This window comes from Stylophora pistillata, chromosome 5 (genome assembly GCF_964205215.1).
Source record: "Stylophora pistillata chromosome 5, jaStyPist1.2, whole genome shotgun sequence".
In the NCBI taxonomy this organism is placed as follows: Eukaryota; Metazoa; Cnidaria; class Anthozoa; order Scleractinia; family Pocilloporidae; genus Stylophora; species Stylophora pistillata.
Genome location: NC_142523.1, coordinates 19280858 through 19290990, shown reverse-complemented (window position 1 = coordinate 19290990; position 10133 = coordinate 19280858). Strand labels below are relative to the sequence as shown.

Sequence of the window (10133 nt, the reverse complement as noted above, 5' to 3'; positions counted from 1 at the left end):
TTCGCTTACCCGAATCTGTTAACCTGAAGTGAGAAACCTGTTTTTACGACCCGCCACAGAAGTAAGTTTCCAGTCATGTTTTCTTGAATTTTACCATGAGATTAAGACTAAATTTACGTTTTCTGATTTCGAATTACAAATGTATTTCTCTTAGATCGAATAATCATTAAAGTTTGGATAATATTATACGGTTTGTGGTGGTCGTCTGAGCTGACCAGTTCCGAGTAAGGAAACAATATCCACCACTGGTGTATATCAATTCCTCTGATATGATTGGTCTAGACAAAACCAGACTCTTGTGGCAGAGAGAAGATTGGGACGATAATTTTTCTTGCTGCTTCTTGTGGCGGACATGTGGTAATGCCGGAAGGGATGGCAGAACAAAATTCAAAATTTCAAGAGAGACATCATAGACTTATTTTTTTCTTTATTACTATATTATAAAATCTAATTTTCCACAGACGTGTCATCTCTATTCTCACAATTACACGTATCTTGCTGGAAGTGCTTTTTTTTGTATCAAATTCTATCCGTTCCCACTAAGACACCTCGTGGAAGGTAGCGACCGATGAAATAATATAATTATTTACTTCAATCTCATCTGCAATTTCCTCATGAATGTTAAAGGAATGTCTCACACCAGAAGTGGTTCTGCAATAATTTCAGAGAGGATCTAGATTCTAAATATTCTAAAAGAATACAAGGGAAAGACGCGAACATGTACAGGACACTCAGACTCATGTGAGGCGCCCACTCAAGGGTATGAACATTTGCAATTATACAAACATAAATAAAATTAAAGTTAACCTAATAATGGCGACATGGACAATCCCCGGAGATGAACAAAGAGCGTACCAGGTCCACATCAAAACTGACATTAAATGAACAGTAGCCTCTATTTTGCGCGAAAATATGCTTGTTTATTTGTCCGCGGACTTTATCTGTTCCAAAATGCGAACAGCTTTCCGAGAGAGAAGCTCGAGGAAAACTGTGGGCTTCGAGCCAATGTCCAAGGACAATTATACAAGCACATGCATTTTCGCGCAAAATAGAGATTATTCTGTTTATCATCCTTCAAATATTTTGCAACGTACGTGAAAAAATGTTTGCGAACAGCTTACTGTATGTATCATGGGATGTTTTTTTTTTAATGTTCTCTAGTATGACTTTTTCAATAAAAAACTATTCCACCTCCTCTACAACAACCACCAAATGCTTTCTCATCTTGAATTAAGTTTAAAACAAAAACTTATCGTAGTGGACGTAAGGTTTGAAAACTAGTGAAAATCACTTGGGTAATATTCTCGGATATCACCCACAGTTTTAGCTGGGAAAATTAGGTCACGTAATGCGTTTGAATCAATAGCGCGCAAGCAAAAACATTTCATGGATTACAACCGACGGTTAGTATTGACAAGAATGAACATATGGCTGCTTTTACGACCGGTCAGGCTACTAGTCAGTCAGTATTGATCCCACAGAAGCTATATTTAACAATTATTCGCCGAAGGCGAGGTGAATGTTGTCGAATAGTCCCCGAGACGAAGTCGAGGGGACTATTCGACAATATTCACCGAACCTGAGGCGAATAATTCTTTTAGTATAATTTCAGAGCTGAACAACAGAGAAATTTCTAAAATCATAACATTTTAGTAACATTTATTAACATTTTATTTTAATATTTTATATAAACCGCGTGGAGCGGTTCATATAGCGTCATATAAGGAACCGCTCGACCAATCAGATTGCTGGAAACTCGTTGCTCAGCTCTGAAATTATACTAATATATATACATGTGAGGAAATAGCCGATACCGTTGAAGAGTGCTCAATACACATGTGCAGAGCTTTACAGTAGGTAGCGATCAAACAAGACGACACATGGTTTCTGTTTACTCGGAGTTTTGGTGCTCTGATGAGTGCGTAAGCACGAAACTCCGAGTAACAGAAACCGTGTATCGTCTTGTTTGATCGCTACCTACTGTATAAGTATAGATATATATATATAACTGATGAAGAACGTCATGGCTTTGGTATCGTCATAATCAATATTAATATTATGTCAATTTGTTACCATGTGATGGAAACAGTCCTATTCCTTGGTTTTTATTTTCATCTCGGTGCGTTTTAGAGAGTAGTAATAGCCCCTGAATGCATACCAGTTGACGCCATTGGCATAAGAGCTTTGTCGGCCATTGAGATATAAACCGTTTAAATTGGAAGCATGGCATTTGCTGTACCACCAGGCCCCCTTGTACACTTGGGCGCAGTTGGAACTAGATATGTCATTGTCTTGTTTTTTCGTAGAAAACTTCATATTGCTGGAATAAGATTACAATTCATAAATTGCCTTGCTTCATTTATGTTCAACCATTGAGGAAAATTGCCTCCGTTAAAAATGACAAAAACCAATCAACGTCTAGAGGGATTTCTTGATAGACAGTACATAGAGACACCATACGAACAGAGGGACGAAAAGATGGTCGGAATAGAATGGAATAGAATTTCTTGATAGACAGAACTTAGAGACACCATACGAACAGAGGGACAAAGAGATAGTACATCGGAATAGAATGGAATTCGAATAGAACTGAATGAATTAAAATAGAGAATAATACAACAGGATAGGGTAGGATGAGACAGGATGGGATAGAATAGAATAGACACTTTTCCTTACTTGTGTCGTGTCATAGAGTCACCAGCCGTGCCATTGTATCCACCAATTATAAGCCGGTACTTATCAGCTTCGCCTGCTACCTTAAAAGTGGTGTACTCGGCGTAGGCGACGTTGCCATCAAAGTCTTCTAAGTCAACTCTCAACATGACTTCATCAGCAGCTGTCAAGCGGCGAAGATTGTCGTTTCCAAGCCAGAACTCACCGTTCAGATTTCCAAACCCGTTTTTATAAGATTCCCATCCAAGATAGAAGTCAACAGAGCCGTCCCAACGTCTCTGAAAAACGGTCCAACCTCCTGCTTCCGTGGCCATTTCACATAACACTTGTATCGGTTTACCGCCATCCGGATTAATGGCGTATACGCCACTGGTATTGAAACCATCTTCAAACAACTGTGAGCAGCTCTTCCCCTCTGTTGCGAAGTAAAAAAGTGATTTAGTCTAGTTTTTCTTGATTTATGATTGATTTCAAACTGTGTACTGCATATATATATACGGACCGGGGGGGCTTAGGGGTTGTAGTCTCCCCCTGCAAAAAATAGTTTTGGGAAACTCAGGTTATTTGGGCAACAAGACAAATTTTGGCATAGCCAGTGGATAAAGTTTCACAACATCGACGGCGAGATTTTAGAGCCGAACAGAAAATGTACGCTAGTTTTCGTCGCAAGTTCGGAATAGGCTAGATGACTGTTTCAGATATGCGGGAGGTAATACACGAGAATGATCTATTTGATACATATTTTTCTAGAGTTTTCTAAAGTGGTACATATCCTTGCAGTGATACCTGCTACATCGTGTTCTGCAGCACGATTATCCAGTGAGTTGCGCAGATTGAAAACTTACCCCCGCAGCACCAAAGGACATATTCCGACTTTGTAGTCAACATTGATAAGGATCATATAATTGATATCTTTGGCCATCGAAATGGCAGAACGTGTTTTATGAGCTCATGTGATAGATTCATTGATAAGAATATTTTCAATTCATATGTACCTCGCCTATGTTGGTGTATTGTATGACCCTCGATTCTTTTCGTTTGTTTCTAAAAATTTGGGCAACTTGCAAGAATGTTTTGGGCAAGTGGTTCACAGCCCCCCACTCCAAAAGCTTTCCCCTACGCCTATGATTTCATGTCCAAATCAGGACGGAGAGAGGTTGGGAACTTCTCTCCGCCCTAATCTAAATCGTTAACTTACTGCAAGGTTCTCCAGAATAGCCATCGGCACATTTGCATCGTGTGCTGCCATCTTCATAATTGGGAATGCAGATTCCCTTTTTGCCACATTGAAACCTGTCCTTCTCGCAAACACTCTGCGAAAAAATATCTCCTTAACAACCTTTCCTTTTGAAGTTTATCATGACCTTTCGGATGAAGGGTCTCTGGGGATTCATGGTTTTATACAGGCTCCTTGAGAAAAAGATCATTTAAAAACTACTCTTGACAACATAGATGTGGGTGTACTCAAGAGGTGCGATATTTCAGTTATCTTGTTGAAGTAAGTAATTAGCTAGGGTTTCCAACATTTGGTATTCTACATGCTAGATACTTTTATCAAGGTGCGACAGGACACGCAGCATTTTTGGATCGGGTAACTCGAGAAAGTTCATAAATAATGCCCCTGTCCAAGAAAAAAGAGCAAAGTTCGATATTTAACGCATAATATGAGGCTGAATTTCACTCTCTTCAATGGCCATTAGCAAATTTTTAACGCAAAAGCGACCTCCTCAACGACTGTTGGAAAATTTTTCCCTAAAATTTGGCTCTTTGTTTACTGTGCCCGGTGATAAGTTATTACTGAACAGACTTAGCTTACCATCATCCCCCTGTAAATGAAATCCTTATCCTCAGTAAAGTTAGCAAATCCAATAAATCGATCAGAGTCACTTAGTTGGCACTTGAATTGCTTTGAGTCGCCCTTTATGGTTCTAAAATTGTAAGACTGACATCGCTCTTCAGCAACACACTCAAACTGACAAGAAGTTTCCGAATCCACTTCTATTTCTCTTATCAGGCCTTCGTTCAGCTTCTGTCCTGTTATCTTATCAGAAAAGTTAATAGCTTTCAAGTCTGGCTCTGAATTACGGCTAATGCCGTACACAACCGCACAGAGTATAAATATTATGCAGAGATGCATCTTTAGTCTTCACAGTCAGAGTATAAAATGAAGAAGAATAAATATTTGTTTCCTTTTATTCCCGAACTAGGCCAGCAGGTGCAAGGAAATTGCCAGAATGAAAACAGAGTATGCAATACGATATGTGTCGATCGTCAGCTAATTAATACCTGTTGGCACTGAGTTTTTTAGATAATTTAAAGCTGTTATTTCGTTGTTGGGGAAGTCTTAGTCTTTTAAAAAGTTGTAAAAAGTAATAAAGGAGTGCCTCCTAAACCAAACCTGGTGTTAGTGTTAGCTTTTTTGCGGAGCTACTCTCTTTATGTCGTGATAATTATCACTGTTATTCTGGTATCAAATTTCTTTCAATTATTCTAGATTGGAGTTGTCCTTTAGTGGGGATTGCTATATCTTTTTCTCATGCTGAGAGCCCAAATAAAGCATAAAATTGGTAATTTTGCCTTATATTCTCAGCCAATTAATAGGAACTTAAATTTTCCTTTGCCATGTTTGCCGCACATATTTACATCCTGTTTCTATAATTGATTAATTTTCAGAAACCATGCCAGGACTCTCTCTTCATCAAAATTTAATGTAGCATCTTTCAGATCCTACCCGTAAATCAACTTTCATGCCATGTAAAGCTGTTTAGACAAGGGCGAGAATCTAACCATTCTTGTTCCATCTTATAGGAAAGTTGTAGTTAATGTTCGTTTACTTTAGTCAGAAAAATCAGTCAACGGAAGAGGAAGTGCTATTGGAAATTTCTTGATTAGGCACGTGCGATACGAATTTTGGAATGCTTTCAGGCAAGTTGCCCATTAGCACAACTGGTACTCTTTTATGATAGGTTTCTTCGTTTCTTATATTTCCCTGAGGCTTTTTAGCTGTTGAGTGTTTATTTCCCTTATGCCTCGGCGTGCTTAATTTGAACATATCATGAAAATGTAAATTCATTTGTTTTACTCTTGTTCTTCCTAGGAATAAATCTTATTAAGTTTGGTTTTCAAGTGGCATTCTAGGGGTTTTGCTAAAAGCAGGCCCGCGACCTACGAATCGTTATTAGGGTCAAAATTAGAAAAAAGATTATGTTATGGTGTTTGATATTTCATTTGGCCGAACTACAGAATCATGTTCCAGCGTTACATGGAATTATGTTCGCCTCTTTTAACTTCAATAATTGTGATACGATTTCTGTTATTACGTAGCTCTCAATTATATTCGGAAGCTGCCGAATAATTTTTTTATTGTCTAAATTATATTTTCCATTTTCGACTTTTATCCTCCCTGCCGCCGAATTTTTACATTCTGTTGTTCGATATGACTTGCTAAATTATGTTTTGATTTTCTAAATTATGTTTTCGATCTTCTCTGAATTATGTTCGGCTGATGGACTGGGCATCGCAGGAAGAAAGTCACGAGGAGTCCAGGGGCGAGGCTCTCTAAAATTACTCTAATTACTACAATTCTGTCAAACATGGCGGACGAGTCGATTTCTGTAGAATTAAGCAGACATGTAACTGATATCATAGGTTTCCTTCAACGTAGTACTGGTCAGAATGATGTAATACAATTTCGCCTTGACTGGTTATACAATGCTGTTGTACGTTATTGTAACAATATCCCTTCTGGAGAAGCAGTATGAAGCGTTATTAGGGTCAAAATTAGAAAACAGATTATGTTATGGTGTTTGATATTTCATTTGGCCGAACTACAGAATTATGTTCCAGCGTTGCATGGAATTATGTTCGGCTCTTTTAAATTGAATAATTGTGATACGATTTTTGTTATTACGTAGCTCTGAATTATATTCGGACGCTGCCGAATTATGTTTTGATCGTCTAAATTATATATTTCATTTTCGACTTTTATCCTCCCTGCCGCCGAATTTTGATTTTTGATATTTACATTCGGCCGAACTACAGAATTATGTTCCAGCGTTGCATGGAATTATGTTCGACTCTTTTAACTTCAATAATTGTGATACGATTTCTGTTACTACGTAGCTCTCAATTATATTCGGAAGCTGCCGAATAATTTTTTCGTCTAAATTATATTTTCCATTTTCGACTTTAATCTTCCCTGCCGCCGAATTTTTACATTCTGTTGTTCGATATGACCTGCTAAATTATGTTTTGATTTTCTAAATTATGTTTTCGATCTTCTCTGAATTATGTTCGACTGATGGACTGGGAATCGCAGTAAGAAAGCAACGAGAAACCCTGGGACGGGAAAAACTCCCGCCTTTTGTATTTTATATTCATAAGTCCGACGTCTTGGTTTATATGGAAATGGCGGAGGAAGGTAGAAAGAGGGACCATGAAGAAGCTGAAGATGGAGAGAAGGCGAACAAAAGTCAGAAGGCAATAAGACTTCTGAGAGAAGTCACAACTTTGTTGACCTAGTCGGTTAACGAGGGGGAAGCGAAGGAGTCCCCTGAAGAACTACAGCGAGTGAGAATAACCAGTTGGTGGTGGTGATATTGTGGAAAGGCAGCTGTTCCCTTGATGACCGGTCCTCATAAGAACAAAGCCACCCCCCCCCCCCCGACATTAGTTTTGGAAATTCCTCTTCACATTTCTCCCGAAACTCTGAAAATTTTGCCTTGGAGTGAAAGCAAACTTTCCGCCTCCCTAAACCAGCGGCTTGGAGTTGGAATTTTTCAGCCATTAAAGCAGCTCTGGTCTGACCTTTTCGAGCCAAACAAAAAAACTCGTGCGTCCAAGTTTCTTTGGGTTGGAAGAACACTCCACGTTGCTTTTGTTTGGACGACCGATGGTTTGGCTGCTGGAAAGTGGACGCGAGGACGGCAGGAGATATCTTGTATGGGCTGAAAATGTTACGAAAGTCGTTCAAAATGGTGTTCGAGGATTGTCTCACTCGCTGTAGTTCTTCAAGGGACTCCTTCGCTTCCCTCTCGTTAACCGACTCGGTCAACAAAGTTGTGACTTCTCTCAGAAGTCTTATTGCCTTCTGACTTTTGTTCGCCTTCTCTCCATCTTCAGCTTGTTCATGGTCCCTCTTTCTACCTTCCTCCGCCATTTCCATAGAAACCAAGATGTCGGACTTGGTAATTATGAATATAAATTACAAAAGGCGGGAGTTTTTCCCGTCCCAGGGTTTCTCGTTGCTTTCTTACTGCGATTCCCGGTCCATCAGCCGAACATAATTTAGAGAAGATCGAAAACATAATTTAGAAAATCAAAACATAATTTAGCAGGTCATATCGAACAACAGAATGTAAAAATTCGGCGGCAGGGAAGATTAAAGTCGAAAATGGAAAATATAATTTAGACAATAAAAAAATTATTCGGCAGCTTCCGAATATAATCGAGAGCTACCTACTAACACAAATCGTATCACAATTTTTGAAGTTAAAAGAGTCAAACATAATTCCATGCAACGCTGGAACATCAAAAATCAAAATTCGGCGGCAGGGAGGATAAAAGTTGAAAATGAAAAATATATTTTAGACGATCAAAACATAATTCGGTAGCGTATGAATATAATTCAGAGCTACGTAATAATAAAGATCGTATCACAATTATTCATTTTAAAAGAGCCGAACATAATTCCATGCAACGCTGGAACATAATTCTGTAGTTCGGCCAAATGAAATATCAAACACCATAACATAATCTGTTTTCTAATTTTGACCCTAATAACGCTTCAAAGCGACCCATGGCCCGGCGGCCAGGCGGCCCGGCGGCCCAATCCTGATTTTCCACAGTTTTTTTTTGTCCAGCGGTAAATTCACGCGCATGCACAGATCTGACTTGGGCGTGCAAAAGACAGGGCTGAATAATGAAATGTTACGTCAGAGGGTATGCGATCAACAACGTGGGCTCAAAAGTCTTAGGTCTAAAATTTAGCGAAATCACTGGAAAATAATAAGGGCTGCCTTTTAAAACCAAGGAACTCTGTTTTCGTCGTAGGCACTTTCCTATTTCCTATTTCCAGAGGTTTTTTAAATTAATTTTTAAAATTTTTACGGGGTGTACCAACTTTTTGAGGGTTGTTCTGTAAAAGAAAAGTGGCAAGGAAAACGACGCCTCGAAGCAACAGAATAGGAAATCAACCACGCAAACGACTCAAAGTCCGTGTTTCCGCGGCAAAACCTAACGCATGCGTATACGTTATTCAGCTCTGTACGTGTAAAATGGAAGACGGTGAGTTTGAATTCGTTTACCATTTAATCATTTGAATCCTTGCTTCTGTTTATTGCATGTTGTGTAGATAAATACGTTTTGATTCTCTGTTCATTAGTCTCTTTACAGAAACCGATAGCACAATAGAGGACTTTCATTATCGAACGATGTAAGTTATTTTCAAACCCTACTATGAAAGTGAAAATATCATAAGTAATGCGATATGTGAACTGCGAATCTTTTCTATACAGAGATACGTCGATCTATTTACAGGAACTCCACCCCAAAAGGAAAGCGTGTTCTCAAACATTGCTTTCCGGCGATGTAAGTACCGTATTTATTCGAATACGGTAAGCGCCCTAGGCGATTCTTAACTTTTTGGTCCTCCAGGGCGGTGGGCCCTTATTCGAGGCTGGGCACTTCTTAAATTTGCACCATTTTTAGCAAGTAGCAGAATTTTCACCGTTCATTGAAAGTTTTTGTAAATTACTAAGGAAACTCGGTGTTCGGGTAAGTCTGTTAGTGGTACTTACTCGATTTCAAACTCATTGTCACTAAGGTCAACAAGCGAACTCTGCTTCTCAGTCGGGCGACCGATCGATTTGCCGACGTTACGCTGTCGGACATCGAGGAGGCAGCTCCTTATTCGAGGTTGGGCGAAGAGATACAGTACATTATTTCGGGTGTAAAAGGAGTACTTTTCGATCACGGCGAAAAGTGAAAAAATCAAACCCCGCCATCAAGAAATTCAAATTTGTTGGTTGTGTTGTGCTTCAATTTTACCCTTAGTTCATATTTTCCTTTCCTTTGCTGTAATGATATTTTCACTTTCAAAGTATGGTTTAAAAATAACTTTTATCGTTCGATAATGAAAGTCCTCTATTGTGCTATCGGTTTCTGTAAAGAGACTAATGAACAGAGAATCAAAACGTTTTTATCTGAACAACATGCAACAAACAGAAACAAGGATTCAAATGATTAAATGGTAAAACGAATTCAAACTCGCTGTCGTCCATTTTGCACGCCTAAACCCGATGCAGGTCTGTGCATGCGCGTGACTTTTCTGCTGGACAAAGAACATTGCGAAGAATCAGGACTGGACCACCGGATCTCTGGGTCGCAGGCCGTTGCAGGCCGCTGAGCCTTCGGGCTACCAGACCGCTGAGCCGTCGCGGGCCGCGGGCCTACTTTTAGCA

General features: G+C 39.3%; 1 protein-coding gene across 1 annotated transcript; it reads right to left on the bottom strand.

Moving 5' to 3' along the window:
• Nucleotides 1-233: 233 nt before the first annotated feature.
• Nucleotides 234-4881, bottom strand: LOC111339791 (microfibril-associated glycoprotein 4). Its single transcript, XM_022946511.2, has 4 exons — nucleotides 4490-4881; nucleotides 3872-3986; nucleotides 2677-3088; nucleotides 234-2320 (listed from the first exon to the last, which is right to left on the bottom strand). The coding sequence occupies exons 1-4, from the start codon at nucleotides 4808-4810 to the stop codon at nucleotides 2092-2094; spliced, it is 1077 nt and encodes a 358-aa protein (XP_022802246.1). The 5' UTR covers nucleotides 4811-4881; the 3' UTR covers nucleotides 234-2091.
• Between the last annotated feature and the right edge of the window lie 5252 nt (nucleotides 4882-10133).

Bases quoted from the DNA above. Each gene is read 5' to 3' on its own strand.
- LOC111339791 (XM_022946511.2), bottom strand. From the start codon at position 4,810: ATGCATCTCTGCATAATATTTATACTCTGTGCGGTTGTGTACGGCATT. The intron at 3,987-4,489 runs GTAAGCTAAGTC...ATTTTTTCGCAG, and splicing joins TCATTTACAGGGGGATGATG to AGTGTTTGCGAGAAGGACAG. The intron at 2,321-2,676 runs GTAAGGAAAAGT...ATCTTATTCCAG, and splicing joins GACTCTATGACACGACACAA to CAATATGAAGTTTTCTACGA.